At 43.7% G+C, this 21,887-nt stretch overlaps 1 protein-coding gene across 1 annotated transcript in view; it reads right to left on the bottom strand.

The window, feature by feature from the left end:
* Positions 1 to 1,848: 1,848 nt before the first annotated feature.
* LOC139229975 (solute carrier family 28 member 3-like) overlaps positions 1,849 to 21,887 on the bottom strand; it is a 249,072-nt gene continuing 229,033 nt past the window's right edge. The window contains exons 11-13 of the mRNA XM_070862064.1: positions 20,652 to 20,849; positions 20,006 to 20,087; positions 1,849 to 1,988 (exon numbers count right to left, since the gene is read on the bottom strand). Coding sequence (XP_070718165.1) covers positions 1,849 to 1,988; positions 20,006 to 20,087; positions 20,652 to 20,849 — 420 coding nt within the window. The remainder of the gene's footprint in view (positions 1,989 to 20,005; positions 20,088 to 20,651; positions 20,850 to 21,887) is intronic.

Here is a 21,887-nt window from a genome sequence, read left to right on the forward strand (position 1 = left end):
CAACTGTAAAGGGTATTGGTGAGGCCTCACCTGGAGTACTGCGTGCAGTTTTGGTCACCTTACTTAAGGAAGGATATACTAGCTTTGGATAGGGTACAGAGACGATTCACTAGGCTGATTCTGGAGATGAGGGGGTTACCTTATGATGATAGATTGAGTAGACTGGGTCTTTACTCCTTGTAGTTCAGAAGGATGAGGGGTGATCTTATAGAAATATTTAAAATAATGAAAGGGATAGACAAGATAGAGGCAGAGAGGTTGTTTCCATTGGTGGGGGAGACTAGAACTAGGGGGCACAGCCTCAAAATACGGAGGAGCCAATTTAAAACCGAGTTGAGAAAGAATTTCTTCTCCCAGAGGGTTGTGAATCTGTGGAATTTTCTGCCCAAGGAAGCAGTTGAGGCTGGCTCATTGAATGTTTTCAAGTCAAAGATAGATAGATTTTTAAGCAATAAGGGAATTAAGGGTTACGGGGAGAGGGCGGGTAAGTGGAGCTGAGTCCACAACCAGATCAGCCATGATCTTATTGAATAGCGGAGCAGGCTTGAGGGGCTAGATGGCCTACTCCTGTTCCTAATTCTTATGGTCTTATGTTCTTATTATGTCCACTGCCACCATTGAAAGCCTCCGGGCCATGTTCGCCACCCATGGTTTGTCTGACGCCCTTGTTAATGACAATGGACCGTGTTTCACCAGCTTGAAATTCAACGAGTTCATGACCCGCAATGCCATTAAGCATGTCAGGTCTGCCCCATTTAAGCCCGCATCCAATGGTCAAGTGGAACAGGCAGTCCAAACCATCAAGCAGAGCTTGAAATGCGTAACGGACGGCTCCTTGTAGATCCGGTTATCTCGAGTACTGTTCAGCTACCGGATGCGTCCCCACTCGTTCACCGGGGTCCCCCTGCAGAATTGTTAATGAAGAAAGCACTCAAAACCAGGCTCTCCTTAGTCCACCTGGATCTCAATGATCACGTAGAAACCCGGCAGCACCGGCATAACGTGTACCACAATCGCGCGGCTGTATCGCGTGACATTGAGTTTAATGATCCTGTGTTTGTTCTCAATTACGGTCATGGTCCCAAATGGATTGTTGCCACTATTTTAGCCAAGGAGCGGAATAGAGTGTTTGTTGTTAAACTGTTGAATGGGCAAATGTGCAGAAAGCACTTGGATTAGACCAAACTGCGATTCACTGACAACCAAGAACAGTTTGAAGAAGACTTTACCATCTATGATCCACCAACACACACCCAACCAGCAATCGACCTCGCTGTCAACTACGAGGATGAACCCACCATGCCCAACAGTCCGATCAGACCAGCCACGCTGCCTTGCAGCACTGATCCGACCAACTCACCCATGCCAGGACTTCAACTCAGGCGATCGACCCGGGAATGCAGAGCGCCAGATCGCCTCAACCTGTAAATAATTTGTATATAAGACTTTGGCGGGGGGGGGGGGGCGGCAGAGTGATGTTATGTATGCAAACCTCACCAATGTGTACGCCTTACCACCAGGGGGCACACCTGTGGAAGACCTAAGGGTCACCTGTGCACCCTGGGCAAGCAGGTATAAAAGGCAATCCACCATGCTGCTTCCTCACTTTAGAGTTACATTAAAGAGACCAAGGTCACAATGGTTTGAGCTTAAAACACAGTCTTGTGGAGTTATTCTCAATGTAACAGCTTATCCTATTCACTTAAGTCCCAAATGCTCAGTTTCCTTCATTGCGAAGTTATCAGCTTGCTCTTTCAGCCACTTGCGGCACAAAATATCATTGCAATTAAACTGGCAAGGGTAAGCCTAGCTAATGGCAGACACCATCCATTGCTCTTCTAGAGCAAATTATGGGCCATAGTGTTTTAATAATAATATGAAAATCTTACCTGCTACGCAGGCGGTCATGAAGCTCGCAACAGTACCAGCAATGAGAGCCCTAACACTGACACTTGCTATGTCAGGCAATCTTGATGGAGCCATAGATACTGTAAAAAAAATCAAATTGATTAACATTTAACTTTGATATATATTATATAAATTGATATATACTATAATTTGGACAAAGTGAGGCAAACATGCCTTTATTCCTGGCCTGAGAGCAATGCAAGAGCCAGAGTATAATTTAGGCTGGTCAAATCACTCTGAGGTTGCTTTCAGTAGGTACCAGTACTTGTCGTATAATGAGGTCCTAAAATATCTACAAGTGTTTTATAACTCAACGCATTTCACAATACATGGCTACTGGAAATCGTTAGAAGAGTTTTATTGAAAACTAGTATTAAAAAACTCTACCTAAACGGACGCAGCATTCGAAATAAAGTAAATGAGTTGACGGCACAAATCATTACAAATGGGTATGATTTGGTGGCCATTACAGAAACGTGGTTGCAGGGTGGCCAAGACTGGGAATTAAACATACAGGGGTATCTGACAATTCGGAAAGATAGACAAGAAGGGAAAGGAGGTGGGGTAGCTCTGTTAATAAAGAATGATATCAGGGCAGTTGTGAGAGATGATATTGGCTCTAATGAACAAAATGTTGAATCATTGTGGGTGGAGATTAGAGATAGTAAGGGGAAAAAGTCACTGGCGGGCGTAGTTTACAGACCCCAAATAATAACTTCACGGTGGGGCGGGCAATAATCAAGGGAATAATGGAGACGTGAAAAAGGAACGGCAGTAATCATGGGGGATTTTAACCTACATATCGATTGGTCAAATCAAATCGCACGAGGTAGCCTGGAGGAGGAATTCATAGATTGCATACGGGATTGTTTCTTCGAACAGTATGTTACAGAACCGACAAGGGAGCAAGCTATCTTAGATCTGGTTCTGTGTAATGAGACAGGAATAATATACGATCTCCGAGTAAAAGATCCTCTCGGAATGAGTGATCACAGTATGGTTGAATTTGTAATACAGATTGAGGGTAAGGAATGAGTGTCTCAAACGAGCGTACTATGCTTAAACAAAGGGGACTACAGTGGGATGAGGGCAGAGTTGGCTAAAGTAGACTGGAAACACAGACTAAACGGTGGCACAATTGAGGAACAGTGGAGGACTTTTAAGGAGCTCTTTCATAGTGCTCAACCAAAAGATATTCCAGTGAATAAGAAGGGCGGTAAGAGAAGGGATAACCAGCCATGGATAACCAAGGAAATAAAGGAGAGTATCAAATTAAAAACCAATGCGTATAAGGTGGCCAAGGTTAGTGGGAAACTAGAAGATTGGGAAAATTTTAAACAACAGCAAAGAATGACTAAGAAAGCAATAAAGAAGGGAAAAATAGATTACGAAAGTAAACTTGCGCAAAACATAAAAACAGATAGTAAAAGCTTTTACAGATATATAAAACGGAAAAGAGTGACTAAAGTAAATGTTGGTCCCTTAGAAGATGAGAAAGGGGATTTAATAATGGGAAATGTGGAAATGGCTGAGACCTTAAACAATTATTTTGCTTCGGTCTTCACAGTGGAAGACACAAAAACCATGCCAAAAATTGCTGGTCACGGGAATGTGGGAAGGGAGGACCTTGAGACAATCACTATCACTAGGCGGGTAGTGCTGAACACGCTAATGGGACTGAAGGTAGACAAGTCCCCTGGTCCTGATGAAATGCATCCCAGGGTATTAAAAGAGATGGTGGAAGTTATAGTAGATTCGTTATAATCTACCAAAATTCTCTGGACTCTGGGGAGGTACCATCGGATTGGAAAGCAGCTAATGTAACGCCTCTGTTTAAAAAAGGGGGCAGACAAAAGGCAGGTAACTATAGGCCGGTTAGTTTAACATCTGTAGTGGGGAAAATGCTTAAAGCTATCATTAAGGAAGAAATAGCGGGACATCTAGACAGGAATAGTGCAATCAAGCAGACGCAACATGGATTCATGAAGGGGAAATCATGTTTAACTAATTTACTGGAATTCTTTGAAGATATAACGAGCATGGTGGATAGAGGTGTACCGATGGATGTGGTGTATTTAGAGTTCCAAAAGGCATTCGATAAGGTGCCACACGAAAGGTTACTTCAGAAGATAAATGTACGCGGAGTCAGAGGAAATGTATTTGCATGGATCGAGAATTGGCTGGCTAACAGAAAGCAGAGAGACGGGATAAATGGGTCCTTTTCGGGTTGGAAATCGGTGGTTAGTGATGTGCCACAGGGATCGGTGCTGGGACCACAACTGTTTACAATGTACATAGATGACCTGGAAGAGGGGACAGAGTGTAGTGTAACAAAATTTGCAGATGACACAAAGATTAGTGGGAAAGCAGGTTGTGTAGAGGACACAGAGAGGCTGCAAAGAGATTTAGATAGGTTAAGCAAATGGGCTAAGGTTTGGCAGATGGAATACAATGTCGGAAAGTGTGAGGCCATCCACCTTGGAAAAAAAACAGTAAAAGGGAATATTATTTGAATGGTGAGAAATTACAACATGCTGCGGTGCAGAGGGACCTGGGGGTCCTTGTGCATGAAACTCTTTTTGGAGTTCACCTGCAAAAACATAAAACATTAAACGGTGCCACCCGACCTGGGTGACACTCCAGACATTTACAAGGCCCCTTTTTTTTCCCCCCCTTTTTTTTTTGTGTTTTTCTTTTTTTGTTTTTTTTTTTGGGCACTAAAATCACAATTTTCCCCAGTGCCCCCTATAAAAGGGAAGGGGGACACTAAAAGCACCGGCAATTAAAACAAATTAAACTTAAAAACGTAAAATCAAATTAAAATTTGGTTGCCGGGCGTGATGATGCACTCCAGTCCCTCCGGTGCCCACCTCTTCCTTGTGCATGAAACTCTTTTTGGAGTTCACCTGCAAAACATAAAACATTAAACGGTGCCACCCGACCTGGGTGACACTCCAGACATTTACAAGGCCCTTTTTTTTTTTTTCCCCCTTTTTTTTGTTTTTTTTTTTGTTTTTCTTTTTTTGGTTTTTTTTTTGGGCACTAAAATCACAATTTTCCCCAGTGCCCCCTATAAAAGGGAAGGGGGACACTAAAAGCACCAGCAATTAAAACAAATTAAACTTAAAAACGTAAAATCAAATTAAAATTTGGTTGCCGGGCGTGATGATGCACTCCAGTCCCTCCGGTGCCCACCTCTTCCTTGTGCATGAAACTCTTTTGAGTGAAACTCTTTTGAGTCCTTGTGCATGAATCTCAAAAAGTTAGTTTGCAGGTGCAGCAAGTAATCAGGAAGGCAAATGGAATGTTGACCTTCATTGCGAGAGGGATAGAGTACAAAAGCAGGGAGGTCCTGCTGCAACTGTATAGGGTATTGGTGAGGCCTCACCTGGAGTACTGCGTGCAGTTTTGGTCACCTTACTTAAGGAAGGATATACTAGCTTTGGATGGGGTACAGAGACGATTCACTAGGCTGATTCTGGAGATGAGGGGGTTACCTTATGATGATAGATTGCGTAGACTGGGTCTTTACTCATTGGAGTTCAGAAGGATGAGGGGTGATCTTATAGAAACATTTAAAATAATGAAAGGGATGGACAAGATCAAGGCAGAGAGGTTGTTTCCACTGGTCGGGGAGACTAGAACTAGGGGGCACAGCCTCAAAATACGGAGGAGCCAATTTAAAACCGAGTTGAGAAGGAATTTCTTCTCCCAGAGGGTTGTGAATCTGTGGAATTTTCTGCCCAAGGAAGCAGTTGAGACTAGCTCATTGAATGTATTCAAATCACAGATAGATAGATTTTTAACCAATAATGGAATTAAGGGTTACGGGGAGTGGGCGGGTAAGTGGAGCTGAGTCCACGGCCAGATCAGCCATAATCTTGTTGAATGGAGGAGCAGGCTCGAGGGGCTGGATGGCCTACTCCTGTTCCTAATTCTTATATTCTTATGTTCTTATGTTCTTATATTTCTACCCCATCTCATTTTAAAAACAAAATTCTCTGACTGTGAACTACTTTCAATGGCTTATTTTTTTCTGGTAACATTTTTTTTTAATCCTCTCCTGAAGACAGAATTCCTGTTGAAGTATAGTTCCACGGGCCTCCAGTATCTTGCAGTGTTTTTCTTTATGTATGAGTCTCGACTTTAGCCAGAGATAGTGAGTGTTGGAAGAATAGTCAACCAGCAGAGTATCAAAGCCAAGAGCAATCCTATTCTCACCTGACATTAAACATATGTATGCTTTCCAGCAATAGTCATTCGTTAGCAATGGGAACCATGTTGATTTTCCTCTTCCAGCCCAAAAGCACGAAGGTTAGCTGTAGTACCCATTGCCACACAGACTGTGTTCAGCTAACTCAGCTCTGACGAGAAATCACAGTTGGGACCTTCTGATCTGTATAGCTCAATTGCTTGCTGTCTTAATCAAATGAGTCATTGCAGAACTGGCCATTGGCCATTAGAGATGCATCTGAGCAACTCATGTGCTCCACTTTCTGTTTTTTCTCCATCTCCCTGTAGAAAATATATTTGCTCCATGCCTCCCCATCACAAACCAGCTAAAGTATAAGCATACCATAGCACCAATATTTTAATCAAAATATCATGTATAGTAAATAAGTTCATTTTGATATCCATTATAACATGGTGCTTGGGAGTTGAGTATATTAGCAGTTGTACAAAGCATTGGTGAGGCCTCACCTGGAATATTGTGTTCAGTTTTGGTCTCCTAATCTGAGGAAGGATGTTCTTGCTATTGAGGGAGTGCAGCGAAGGTTCACCAGACTGATTCCCAGGATGGCTGGACTGACATATGAGGAGAGACTGGATCGACGGGGCCTTTATTCACTGGAGTTTAGAAGGATGAGAGGGGATCTCATAGAAACATATAAAATTCTGACGGGACTGGACAGGTTAGATGCAGGAAGAATGTTCCCGATGTTGGGGAAATCCAGAACTAGGGGATACAGTTTAAGGATAAGGGTTAAGCCATCTAGGACTGAGATGAAGAGAAACTTCTTCACTCAGAGAGTTGTTAACCTGTGGAATTCCTTACCTCAGAGAGTTGTTGATGCCAGTTCATTGGATAGATTCAAGAGGGAGTTAGATATGGCCCTTATGGCTAAAGGGATCAAGGGGTATGGAGAGAAAGCAGGAAAGGGGTACTGAGGTGAATGATCAGCCATGATCTTATCGAATGGTGGTGCAGGCTCGAAGGGCTGAATGGCCTACTCCTGCACCTATTTTCTATGTTTCTATTAGTTTCTAACAAGCCAAGTTGTTTTCAATAATAAAATTCATTAAGGCCCAAAAATGGGTGGGGACACCACGGGATGAGATTTTCTTGCTCCCATTTAGAAAGTGCAGGCAGCACCCAATTTGAACAATTTTAGCACTGAATGTGCTACTTCCGGCTGTGTGCTCAGCAGGAGGCACAATGTCACGCTGCTGACGCAATGATGCATTTTCTTAAAGCAAAGCTGTCACTTCTGAAAACAGTATCTCGCCCTTTAAAAGCTCAACTACCCTCTGGAAAAAAAACATTGAAAATCATTCCAAACTAGGCAGTCTTAAAGCTGAACTACCTTCTACATGTAAAAAAAATGGTAAAAGTGCTTCAACACCAAGGGCTAGACTTTCCATTAACGGATATGATGTAATTGGCATCATGGAGACATGGTTCCAGAGTGACCAAGGCTGGGAACTCAACATCCAGGGGTAATCAACATTTAGGAAGGATAGACAGAGAGGAAAAAGAGGCGGGGTGGCGCTGCTGGTTAAAGAGGAAATTAATGCAATAGTATGAGTAAGGAGGGACATTAGCCTGGATGATGTGGAATCGGTATGGGTGGAGCTGTGGAATACCAAAGGGCAGAAAACGCTAGTGGGAGTTGTGTACAGACCACCAAACAGTAGAAGTGAGGTTGGGGACAGCATCAAACAAGAAATAAGGGATGTGTACAATAAAGGTACAGCAGTTATCATGGGCGACTTAAATATTGACTGGGCTAAGCAAACTGGTAGCAATGCGGTGGAGGAGGATTTCCTGGAGTGTATTAGGGATGGTTTTCTAGACCAATATGTCGAGGAACCAACTAGAGAGCTGGCCATCCTAGACTGGGTGATGTGTAATGAGAAGGGACTAATTAGCAATCTTGTTGTGCGAGGCCCCTTGGGGAAGAGTGACCATAATATGGTAGAATTCTTTATTAAGATGGAGAATGACACAGTTAATTCGGAAACTAGGGTCCTGAACTTAAGGAAAGCTAACTTCGAGGGTATGAGGCATGAAATGGCTAGAATAGATTGGCAAAGGATACTTAAAGGGTTGACGGTGGATAGGCAATGGCAAATCACATGAAAATCAAAGGAAGATCACATGGATGAACTTCAGCAATTGTACATCCCTGTCTGGAGTAAAAATAAAACGGGGAAGGTGGCTCAACCATGGCTAACAAGGGAAATTAAGGATAGTGTTAAAACCAAGTAGGAGGCATATAAATTGGCTAGAAAAAGCAATAAACCTGAGGACTGGGAGAAATTTAGAATTCAACAGAGGAGAACGAAGGGTTTAATTAAGAGGGGGAAAATAGAGTACGAGAGGAAGCTTGCAGGGAACATAAAAACTGACTGCAAAAGCTTCCATAAATATGTGAAGAGAAAAAGATTAGTGAAGACAAACATAGGTCCCTTGCAGTCAGATTCAGGTGAATTTATAATGGGGAACAAAGAAATGTCAGACCAATTGAACAAATACTTCGGTTCTGTCTTCACGAAGGAAGACACAAATAACCTTCCGAATGTACTAGGGGACAGTAGGTCCAGTGAGAAGGAGGAACTGAAGGATATCCTTATAAAGCAGGAGATTGTGTTAGGGAAATTGGCAGAATTGAAGGTCGATAAATCCCCATTTATTGCCTGTGTTAGTTTTGACATAAAGTTAACGCCGAGAATTAGTTAAACCGCCCGCCCATATTTTTTTTTCAAAATATGACGTCAACAATCGTGCACCACCCAGAATACTGTTTAGAATGGAAACTAACGCCCAGAAAATCACTGAGTTTTACTTTCAGCATCTCGCCCATATATCACCCAAAAGATCGCTCGGCTTAAAAAATTGTTGAAAAAAAGCTGCACTCACCTGACCTTAACCCAGTGGTATGGAAGCCATTTTGTAAATTGGAGGACTTTTCATATAAAATGCTGCTTCAAGTTCTTGGAGTATTTAATTAATTTGTAAGTGCTTTTAAGATGTTTGTAAAATCTGAGCAACCATCTAATCATATTGTGGCCAATTTGAATTTTTAATGAGTTTTTGGAGGACAATTTATTAATTCTGAATACATAATAATAATAGGGCCTGTAACTTCTCAGCCAGTATTGATGACTACTCACATGCTGCAGACTAGAGGTGGGAGAAGATATACATACTGAAGAGCGTTATATGCCCAAGCAATGAGGTGGCAGACTGATGAGGATTAGGAGAACTTACACCCGACGCACTTACAGGGATAAGCGGTCAAACCTGAACTTGTCCGAGAACATGTGGCTTAGGAGGCTGCGCTTCCAAAAGAAGGTTATCAGTGAGATATGCCAGGCCAACATCCCCAGCATTGAAGTACTGACCACACTTGATCAGCTCCGCTGGGCAAGCCACATAGTTCGCATGCCTGACACGAATCTCCCAAAGCAAGTGCTCTACTCGGAACTCCTTCACAGCAAACGAGCCAAAGGTGGGCAGCAGAAGTGTTACAAGGACATCCTCGAAGCCTCCCTGATAAAGTGCGACATCCTCACTGACATCTGGGAGTCCCGAGCCAAAGACCGCCCTAAGTGGAGGAAGTGCATCCGGGAAGGCGCTGAGCCCTTGAGTCTCATCACTGAAAGCATGCAGAAATCAAGCGCAGGCAGCGGAAAGAGCGTGCGGCAAACCTGTCCCACCCACCCCTTCCCTCAACAACTATCTGTCCCACCTGTGACAGAGTCTGTGGCTCTCGTATTGGACTGTTCAGCCACCTAAGAACTCATTTTAAGAGTGGAAGCAAGTCTTCCTCGATTCCGAGAGACTGCCTATGATGATGATGATGCCAGCTCATTAAGGGAGATCTGCAGCCTAACAGCACCATCAGGACCGCACTGCCCGTTGAGGTCAAGGTTACTGCGGCACTTTCCTTCTATGCATCGGGCTCCTTTCAGGCCTCAGCTGGCGACATTTGCAGTATCGCTCAGCTCACCATGCATTGCTGCATTCGACAGGTGACTAAAGCGCTTTACGCTCTCAGGATGGACTTTATAAGCTTCCCTATGACCAGGGAGGCATAGATTGAGAATGCTTTGGGTTTCTCCAGAATAGAAAACTTCCCCAAATCGCAGGGTGCAATAGACTTCACGCACATCACCATGCAAGCACCTTTTCAGGATGCAGAGGTGTTTCGGAACCAAAAGGGATTCCATTCCCTGAATGTGCAACTCATTGTCGACCACAACCAAATAATAATGGCAGTCAATACAAAATTTCCAGGGAGCATCCATGATGCACATGTCTTGAGTGAGAGCACTATATCTGACCTGTTTAAGAGTCAGCCACAAGGTCACGGTTGGATGCTGGGGGATAAAGGATATGGCCTTGCCACCTGGCTGATGACCCCCCCTGCGTAAGCCCTAGACAGAAGCCGAAAAGCGATACAACGAAAGCCACATAGCCACACGCAATATTGTCAAAATGACAATTGGAGTGCTTAAGCAGCGCTTCAGACGCCTGGACCACTCAGGAGGTGAAATACAATACCACCCTGAGCAGGTTGCTCAGTTCATTGTGGTGTGCTGCATGTTGCATAACTTGGCTATCAGGAGGAGACAAGAATTGCCAGATGGGACTGCTGGTCCACCTCAGTAGGGGAGGAGGAAGAAGAGGACGAGGAGGTGGATGAGGACCTCAGGGAGAACAATCAGGTTGGCGTTGAAACCATGCCCCCATCCCACTCTAGACTGCAGGAAAGGGCCTGTGGTGGTTACGCAGCTGTAAGACTGTTGCGTCAGCAGCTCATAAATGAACGCTTTGCTTGAACTAACGTTGGTGGTAGTTATGCAGCTGCAAGATTGTTCTGTCTGCAGCTCATAAATGAACGGTTTGCGTTATGTTTGTGACAGTTTCAGTTACAGTAGATTTACGTAAAGTTTAATCTTTGCCTTTCCTGGCCTGGCCTCACCAGTGTTTGCAAACTTTGTATAGGCTTAACATTTCTGCTATCTGAAGATACTGCACAATTAAATATATATTATTAAATTATTTTTTTGAACAAACACAACACAACTGTTAAAACCCATGTACCCACTCCAACAGTGAAACATTTATAAATAATACATTTTAAAAACAACAACGATTTTTATAAACATATATGCATGTCCCCCGCCACCCACCCCACCCCAATAGTGAAAAAGTTTAACATGTTTTAATTAAAAAATGAACGACAGCAACATCAACATAATTTAAACAATTCAAACACCAACCATCCAAAATTCAACAATTAAAAAAAAAATAGCCAAAATAATCGACATATAGATTGGGCAAACCAAACTGGTAGCAATACAGTGGAGGAGGATTTCCTGGAGTGTATAAGGGATGGTTTTCCAGACCAATATATCGAGGAACCAACTGGAGAGCTGGCCATCCTAGATTGGGTGTTGTGTAATGAGAGGATTAATTAGTAATCTTGTTGTGTGAGGCCCCTTGGGGAACAGTGACCATAATATTCTTCATTAAGATGGAGAGTGACACAGTTAATTCAGAGACTAGGGTCATGAACTTAAAGATAGGTGCCTCAATGCGAGGAATATTCGGGACCCAGGAGAGGGCTCTGAGCTAGATAGAGTGGGTGAGAGCTCAGCTGAACAGGACCCCAAGAAAGAATGCAAAAGGCAGGAGGCAACAGAGCAGAGTAGCACTGGGGTAAGTGTAAACCACAAGGGGATAGGAAGGGACAATATGTATGAATATAAAGGGGCTGCAGGAGGGGTCAAAACTAAAAATCATGGTTTAAAAACTAGTATTAAAACACTCTACCTAAACGCACACAGCATTCGAAATAAAGTAAATGAGTTGACGGCACAAATCATTACAAATGGGTATGATTTGGTGGCCATTACAGAAACGTGGTTGCAGAGTGGACAAGACTGGGAATTAAACATACAGGGGTATCTGACAATTCGGAAAGATAGACAAGAAGGGAAAGGAGGTGGGGCAGCTCTTTTAATAAAGGATGATATCAGGGCAGTTGTGAGAGACGATATTGGCTCTAATGAACAAAATGTTGAATCATTGTGGGTGGAGATTAGAGATAGTAAGGGGAAAAAGTCACTGGTGGGTGTAGTTTATAGGCCCCCAAATAATAACTTCACGGTGGGGCGGACAATAATCAAGGGAATAATGGAAGCATGTGAAAAAGGAACGGCAGTAATCATGGGGGATTTTAACCTACATATCGATTGGTCAAATCAAATCGCACGGGGTAGCCTTGAGGAGGAATTCATAGAATGCATACGGGAATTGTTTCTTAGAACAGTATGTTACAGAACCTACAAGGAAGCAAGCTATCTTAGATCTGGTCCTGTGTAATGAGACAGGAATAATATACGATCTCCGAGTAAAAGATCCTCTCGGAATGAGTGATCACAGTACGGTTGAATTTGGAATACAGATTGAGGGTAAGGAAGTAGTGTCTCAAACGAGCGTACTATGCTTAAACAAAGGGGACTACAGTGGGATGAGGGCAGAGTTAGCTAAAGTAGACTGGAAACACAGACTAAACGGTGGCACAATTGAGGGAGGACTTTTAAGGAGCTCTTTCATCGTGCTCAACAAAAACATATTCCAGTGAAAAAGAAGGGCGGTAAGAGAAGGGATAACCAGCCGTGGATAAACAAGGAAATAAAGGAGAGTATCAAATTAAAAACCAATGCGTATAAGGTGGCCAAGGTTAATGGGAAAGTAGCAGATTGGGAAAATTTTAAACGACAGCAAAGAATGACTAAGAAAGCAATAAAGAAAGGAAAGATAGATTACAAAAGTAAACTTGCGCAAAACATAAACACAGATAGAAAAAGCTTTTACCGATATATAAAACGGAAAAGAGTGACGAAAGTAAATGTTGGTCCCTTAGAAGATGAGAAGGGAGATTTAATAATGGGAAATGTGGAAATGGCTCAGACCTTATTTTGCTTCAGTCTTCACTGTGGAAGACACAAAAACCATGCCAAAAATTGCTGGTCACGGGAATGTGAGAAGGGAGGACCTTGAGATAATCACTATCACTTGGGGGGTAGTGCTGGACAGGCTAATGGGACTCAAGGTAGACAAGTCCCCTTGTCCTGATGAAATGCATCCCAGGGTATTAAAAGAGATGGCGGAAGTTATAGCAGATGCATTCGTTATAATCTACCAAAATTCTCTGGACTCTGGGGAGGTACCAGCGGATTAGAAAGCAGCTAATGTAACACCTCTGTTTAAAAAAGGGGGTAGACAAAAGGCAGGTAACTATAGGACGGTTAGTTTAACATCTGTAGTGGTGAAAATGCTTGAAGCTATCATTAAGGAAGAAATAGCGGGACATCTGGATAGGAATAGTGCAATCAAGCAGACGCAACATGGATTCATGAAGGGAAAATCATGTTTAACTAATTTACTGGAATTCTTTGACATGGCGGATAGAGGTGTACCGATGGATGTGGTGTAATTAGATTTCCAAAAGGCATTCAATAAGGTGCCACACAAAAGAGTACTGGAGTCAGAGGAAATGTATTAGCATGTATCGAGAATTGGCTGGCTAACAGAAAGCAGAGAGTCGGGATAAATGGGTCCTTTTCGGGTTGGAAATCGGTGGTTAATGCTGGGACCACAACTGTTTACAATATACATAGTTGACCTGGAAGAGGGGACAGAGTGTAGTGCAACAAAATTTGCAGATGACACAAAGATTAGTGGGAAAGCAGGTTGTGTAGAGGACACAGAGAGGCTGCAAAGAGATTTAGATAGGTTAAGCAAATGGGCTAAGGTTTGGCAGATGGAATACAATGTCGGAAAATGTGAGGCCATCCACCTTGGAAAAAAAAAACAGTAAAAGGGAATATTATTTGAATGGGGAGAAATTACAACATGCTGCGGTGCAGAGGGACCTGGGTGTCCTTGTGCATGAAATCCCAAAAAGTTAGTTTGCAGGTGCAGCAGGTAATCAGGAAGGCGAATGGAATGTTGGCCTTCATTTCAAGAGGGATGGAGTACAAAAGCAGGGAGGTCCTGCTGCAACTGTACAGGGTATTGGTGAGGCCGCACCTGGAGTACTGCGTGCAGTTTTGGTCACCTTACTTAAGGAAGATATACTAGCTTTGGAGGGGGTACAGAGACGATTCACTAGGCTGATTCCGGAGATGAGGGGGTTACCTTATGATGATAGATTGAGTAGACTGGGTCTTTACTCCTTGGAGTTCAGAAGGATGAGGGGTGATCTTATAGAAACATTTAAAATAATGAAAGGGATAGACAAGATAGAGGCAGAGAGGTTGTTTCCACTGGTTGGGGAAACTGGAACTAGGGGGCACAGCCTCAAAAAATGGGGGAGCCAATTTAAAACTGAGTTGAGAAGGAATTTCTTCTCCCAGATGGTTGTGAATCTGTAGAATTCTCTGCCCAAGGAAGCAGTTGAGGCTAGCTCATTGAATGTATTCAAATCACAGATGGATAGATTTTTAACCAATAAGGGAATTAAGGGTTATGGGGAGCGGGCGGGTAAGTGGAGCTGAGTCCACGGCCAGATCAGCCATGATCTTGTTGAATGGCGGAGCAGGCTCGAGGGGCTAGATGGCCTACTCCTGTTCCTAATTCTTATGTTCTTATGTTCTTATGTTGATGGTATGAGACGTGAATTGGCTAGGATAGACTGGCGAATGATATTTAAAGGGTTGATGATGGATAGGCAATGGCAGACATTTAAAGATCACATGGATGAACTACAACAATTGTACATCGCTGTCTGGCGTAAAAATAAAACGGGGAAAGTGGCTCAACCGAGGCTAACAAGGGAAATTAGAGATAATGTTAAATCCAAGGAAGAGGCATATAAATTGGCCAGAAAAAGCAGCAATCCTGAGGACTGAGAGGAATTTAGAATTTAGCAGAGGAGGACAAAGGGTTTAATTAGGAGGGGGAAAATAGAGTATGAGAGTAAGCTTGCAGGGAACATAAAAACTGACTGCAAAAGCTTCTATAGCTATGTGAAGAGATAAAGATTAGTGAAGACAAACGTAGGTCCCTTGCAGTCAGAATCAGGTGAATTTATAATGGGAAACAAAGAACTGGCAACCCAATTGAACAAATACTTTGGTTCTGTCTTCACGAAGGAAGACACAAATAACCTTCCGGAAATACTAGGGGACCGAGGGTCTAGTGAGAAGGAGGAACTGAAGGAAATCCTGATTAGTCAGGAAATTGTGTTTGGGAAATTGATGGGATTGAAGGCCGATAAATCCCCAGGGTCTGATAGTCTGCATCCCAGAGTACTTAAGGAAGTGGCCCTCGAAATAGTGGATGCATTGGTGGTCATTTTCCAACATTCTATAGACTCTGGATCAGTTCCTATGGATTGGAGGGTAGGTAATATAATCCCACTTTATAAAAAAAGGAGGGAGAGAGAAAACAGGGAATTATAGACCGGTTAGCCTGACATCGGTAGTGGGGAAAATGTTGGAATCAATTAGTAAAGCTGTAATAGCAGCGCATTTGGAAAGCAGTGACAGGATCGGTCCAAGTTAGCATGGATTTATGAAAGGGAAATCATGCTTGACTAATCTTCTCGAATTCTTTGAGGATGTAACTAGTAGAGTGGACAAGGGAGAACCAGTGGAAGTGGTGTATTTGGACCTTCAAAAGTCTTTTGACAAGGTCCCACACAAGAGATTAGTGTAAAATTAAAGCACATGGTATTGGGGGTAATGTATTGACGTGGATAGAGAACTGGTTGGCAGACAGGAAGCAAACAGTAGGAATAAACAGGTAATTTTCAGAATGGCAGGCAGTGACTAGTGGGGTACCACAACGTTCAGTGCTGGGACCCCAGCTATTTACAATATACATTAATGATTTAGACGAAGGAATTGAATGTAATATCTCCAAGTTTGCAGATGACACTAAGCTGGGTGGTAGTGTGAGCTGTGAGGAGAATGCTAAGAGGCTGCAGGGTGACTTGAACAGTTTAGGTGAGTGGGCAAATGCATGGCAGATGCAGTATAATGTAGATAAATGTGAGGTTATCCACTTTGGTGGCAAAAATAGGAAGGCAGAATATTATCTGAATGGTGACAGATTAGGAAAAGGGGAGGTGCAACAAGACCTGGGTGTCATGGTACATCAGTCATTGAAAGTTGGCATGCAGGTACTGCAGGCGATGAAGAAAGCAAATGGCTTACTGGATTTTTATAAGAGGATTTGACTATAGGAACAGGGAGGTCTTACTGCAGTTGTACAGGGCCTTGGTGAGGCCACACCTTGAATACTGTGTACAGTTTTGGTCTCCTAATCTGAGGAAGGACATTTTTGCTATTGAGCGAGTACAGCGAAGGTTCACCAGATTGTTTCCCGTGATGGCAGGACTGACATATGAAGAAAGACTGAATCGACTAGGCTTATATTCACTGGAATTTAGAAGAATGAGAGGGGATCTCATAGAAACATATAAAATTCTGACCGGAGTGGACAGGTTAGATGCAGGAAGAATGTTCCCGATGTTGGCGAAGTCCAGAACCAGGGTTCACAGTCTAAGGATAACGGATAAGCCATTTAGGACCGAGATGAGGAGAAACTTCTTCACTTAGAGAATTGTCAACCTGTGGTATTCTCTACCACAGAAAGTTGTTGAGACCACTTCGTTAGATATTTTCAAAAGTGAGTTAGATGTGGCCCTATGTCTGAAGGGATCAAGGGGTATGGAGAGAAAGCAGGAATGGGGTACTGAAGTTGCATGATCAGCCATGATCATATTGAATGGTGGTGCAGGCTCAAAGGGCCGAATGGCCTACTCCTGCACCTATTTTCTATGTATTTATGTTTCTAACAATAACCCTCCCTCCCTCCCTGCGGGCACGCCCCTCCTTTCCTTTCCACACCACCCCCCACCCCCCTACGAGTCTTCTGTACCCAATCTCTTCCTCTCCCCCTACCAACTCCAAGTCACATTGCAGTAGGGCACCTAGAGCGTTGCTTCGGTGGGGTGGGGGGATGACGGCAGATACATAGATTGGGAAGTCGATTGAGAGGACTTTTCTGATGTTCCTCCTGACTCGCATGTGTCTCTAGCAATGGGGGTATGGCACCTTGGGGGTGCAGTGCCATATTACGGGACCACTGGCTGCTCTCTGGCATCAGTGTTCCCGGCTATTCTCTCCAGTGCCATTGCTATCTGCATCACCTTCTCTGCGACGATCGCGGACAGAGCGGCAACCTGGCCAGATAATCCACCCATTGCTTAGAGGAGCTCCCGACCAATGTCGACGCTTGTCCTGGACAAGTTAACCATGTCCACACTCAGATCCACCACTCCCGGAGTAGTCCGACTGCGCCGAACCAACCTCCGTGGGGTCGGTGCCAGCAAAGGTGACAAGAGCATGGCATGGCATAAGATCATTGCTAGGTACTTTTACAGATAAAACAGATCGCAGATTACCGACAGATATCATATTATTATTACTATTACACGACACAACACACAGACAATCCACAATTAGTCATCCCATGCTAATCATCGTCACCATTAACGTTTTATGCTATTACACTTTGGAAGCATGGTTATATCTACCGTCATTGCATCATTGCAATTTATTATATAAGTAAATTTAATAATTACTCCAACCAGATCATTCCAGTGCTTCCAGCACTGGTTGGGCTCCTTCACCTCAAGCATGCTCGCAGATATCAACTCGGCTATCTCCGCCCAATTCCTTTGATAAACCCGGGCGTGGGTGGGATGGTTTCCCACAACCACCCTGGGTCAATTGTGCCCACCTATTTTCAACCTCTGCCACTAAGGCAGCATTGGCCTCCTCAATAAAGTGCTTTGCGCGCCTAAGTCCTCCTATCTCTCCCGCTTCTACCATTTCCTCCTCCTCCTCGCTCATCCTTCTTTTCCTCATTTCAATTGCATCCATTTTTTTTAGCAAATAATCTCAAGAATATCACAAATAATCAATCCACAATACCAGCACTACATTCCCTCACCAACTTTCTCCACTATCTCTCTCTCTCTCCTCTTTCACTTTCACTCTCTTCTGCGTATGTGCAGATCCCCTAATTTCCCGAAACGTGGGAAGACCGTTGCAATGGATGCCGGCCTTGTATGACTGAATAAATTGCTAACGTCCATTTCACATCGCTACGGCTAACACCCAAATTAAAAAGTGGAAACTATAATGGGTTTGAAAATGGGCGATATTCCGGTGATCACAAAAAACAATATAATCGCTAACGCTGGAAATATCGCCCACTTTTGGGCGATCTGGAGACTAATTCAAAGTCTAGCCCCAACACAAATGGTTCAATAGGCCAGGGAAAGGTCACACCTGGTCTCAGACGCAGCAGTCCAGCTTTGTGCATAGGGTCAAAACTGGGAGATTCTTTACCCACATAAAGAAGGATATGGCACCAGATCACCGAGGCCATCACTGCCAGCAGTGTTGCCCCCAGGACCTGGCTCCAGTGTCCAAAGAGATTTCATGATCTCAGACGAGTGGTCAAGGTCAGTGAATGCATCTTCAAAAGCCATCTCCTACCAACTGCACCACTAGCCTCACAACTGCTCAATGCACAACCCCGACGCCCCCACCCACCATTACTTACCTACTAACAATACCAAACACGAGGCATACCTCACGTTCCTAGCTTCATTTCACCCCCGTGGAGGAGATGGTTCTGGGCATTCTTGGCGGGGGCATGGCTGAGCCCTTGGCCAGTGGTGGGGCTGAATGAATACAAGATACCGGTATCCTCATACGTTATCCTCCTTTTCACATCTCTTGCTTTACCCCCATCCCCTCACCACAACTTAATCCTTCAGTCTTCCTCATTTCAGACATCCAGCCTGCCCAGCCAGTGGTTGACCAGGTTCTCGAGGTCATCTTGCAAGGCCATCTGCAGTGACCCCCACTGAAAGTCAACAGTTTTCCACCAGCCAATCTGCAGCACAGTGTAGCATCATTAGGATAGGCAAAGGCACATGCAAAACAGTCACTAAGGGAATCAACAAGGATGATTATTTGATTTTTGATGTAATATTGGATGTATATATGGATAAAATTGGATTGGAAAGCTTGCTTTATGGTGGCATTTATTTCAGCCTTGTGGCCAAGAAAACGCTATGATAGTCAGTAACAGAGGGCAGGTAAGATATGGGACAAATGTTGAAAGGGGAACTGGTCTTGTGGTCACTGGCACTGCAGGCGGATGATTTGATCCTGGATATTCCAGCCAGAAAGAGGCTGTATGGGTTGCTTCCTCCTCTTCCGCCTCCTCCTCTTCCCTCTGAGAGCAGCTTGTTCCCTTTCGCTGGCTCTGCTTCATCTCCATGTGATTTTGCAGCCCAAGTTAGGTCCACTGGGCCATCAGGGAGGGTTTCAGCTGGGCCAGCAGCCTGGCTTCCAAGAGAAGGTGCCAGCCTGCCTGTTGGCGGCCCAGCTGAACCCGGGGGCATAATTGTCCGGCCGATCTGGAAGTTGGCCGGCAAAAAAAATAAAATGACGGCTGCAGCAGTGCGCCCTCCCCGTGAATGGCCACGCGCAGCCAGGTCCCACACACTGAAAACAAGGTGCACCGACAGAAAAAGCTTTGGGGGCACCGCTTGGTGGCCCGAAGAGTTTTTGTGCTGAATATCAATTGAGATGCGGGAGATTGGTGGTGTGCCCTTTAATGACGCACTTAGGAGGGGTCGGCAGCAGCGGGGGCCGCCACTGAACTCCGCGGCTTGGCCGCCACTTTCTAGCAGTAAGCGGCCTTTTTGGGAGGCTGAATTTCGGCCCCATTACATCCTTCAACTAGCAAACACAGCAAGTAAAAACTTACCTAGTCCTCCCATCAAAATACCAACAGAACCAAAGTTAGCAAATCCACACAGGGCATATGTAGCAATAGCTTCAGAACGGACCTATAAAAAAGAGCCATAGAGTAAAGAGACTGAATACTTGATTATCCTGTAAAAAAGCCATAATTTTCGATATTTGAATAAGGTCATACAGAGCAAATTAGATTTGAGTATACAAAACAAACTTATTTGAGGAAAAGATTTAATACTAAAAGAGGGAAGTATAAAATATTTTTAGGTTCACTAATTCACATTTATAAGTGTGGTATTGGTCATTCTGTTGTCGACGATTTCAATCTGCTTGCCGTGATAGGAATCACAAGCTTTTATGAATTGGGACGCCTTTCCAGCATGGCTGGACTTCCTCCCACCATAAAGAAGCATCCCTGACACTGGCTGATCTTTGTAGCATTGGAATCATTTCAATGTATTTTGTAATTGGTTAAGAGAGGGCATCAGCCCTGGAGTGCACTACAATTCTGTACTACTTAATAGAAACTAAGTTTTGTGTAATGAACGAGCGTAACCTTCTGATTAATTAGATCAAAATATATATGATGCGGCTTGCTTTAGAAGTACAGGTATAATATCAAGGTTCTTCATGCAGAAACAATTATATTTGCTTACTGACAAATACTGCTTCAAACCATCGATGTACTCAGGTTTGCCTTCAACTCTTCTGGTAATCAGCATAGATAACTTTTCATAAGCTACAAACTCGTTGAAGAAAGTTTTTATTCCAAGAAGCTCGGCTACCATAAAGGTGTCATTCCAGTCCACTCCCATCATGAAGGCAAACGGCATAAAGAGATAGGAACAAATTAGCTGAAACATCATAAAACAAGGAATTAACTTTTTTTGCTGGTGAACCCAAGAAGATCCAGATTCCTCATTATATAGACATCTTTACAAGAATTGTTACAACTTAATTAAATAATCATCTGCTTTCACTCCCAAATTCTAGTCCAAACAATGTTGCTGCAATTCAATTTCAATACCTTGGAAACAATCTCGGGCCAAAATTCTTGGAGCCTCACTCCATTGCCTGCCAACCTCACCTAATCCAAAACCCGAGGGATAGTAGCACTTGCCTGAAGGGGTGAATGTCTGTGTCATCTCTGATGCTCCCTGGGCGTCTATCAATGGAGACAGTAATTTCAGAGCAGCATGTTAATGAAAAGAAAGATTTGTATTTATATTGCAGCTTTCACAACATCAGGACCTCTCAAAGTATGTTACAGCCAAGTACGTGCTTTTTGAAGTACGGTCACTGTTCTAATTTAGGAAGCGCTGCAGCCAATTTGCACGTTGTGATGTCTAAGAAACAGCAGTGAGATGAATGACCAGATAATCTGTTTGTAATGTTGGATGAGGGATAAATATTGGCTAATGGGAAAATTCCCCTGCTCTTCTTTGAATAGTGCTTTGGGATATTTTACGTTCACGCGAAAGAGCAGACGGGATCTAGCTTTAGTTTCTCATCCGAAAGACAGTGACTCCGACAGTGCAGCGCTCGTGGAGTACTACACTGAAATGTCAGCCTACATCATGTGCTCAAGTAGGACTTAACCCACATCCTTCTGACTCAGAGGAGATAGTGCGACCATGTGTCATGCATATACTTTTGGAATCACTAGCCACTAGATGGCGTCACTGTTGGAGACCATTGGGCTGCACGCACATGTGTGCAACCCAAGTATAAAAAGCCAGCCATTTTGTATATTAGCTACTTTGGGCCTTAATAAAGCAGAGCCAAGGTCATACCTCTTGGAGTTAAACATTACTCAGTCTAACAGTTATTGCATACACAACACACTGACACTTTGATGCCTTAATGCTCTAATGGGGGTAAGCTGTTCTGGC

This window comes from Pristiophorus japonicus, chromosome 1 (genome assembly GCF_044704955.1).
Source record: "Pristiophorus japonicus isolate sPriJap1 chromosome 1, sPriJap1.hap1, whole genome shotgun sequence".
NCBI classification, from domain to species: Eukaryota; Metazoa; Chordata; class Chondrichthyes; family Pristiophoridae; genus Pristiophorus; species Pristiophorus japonicus.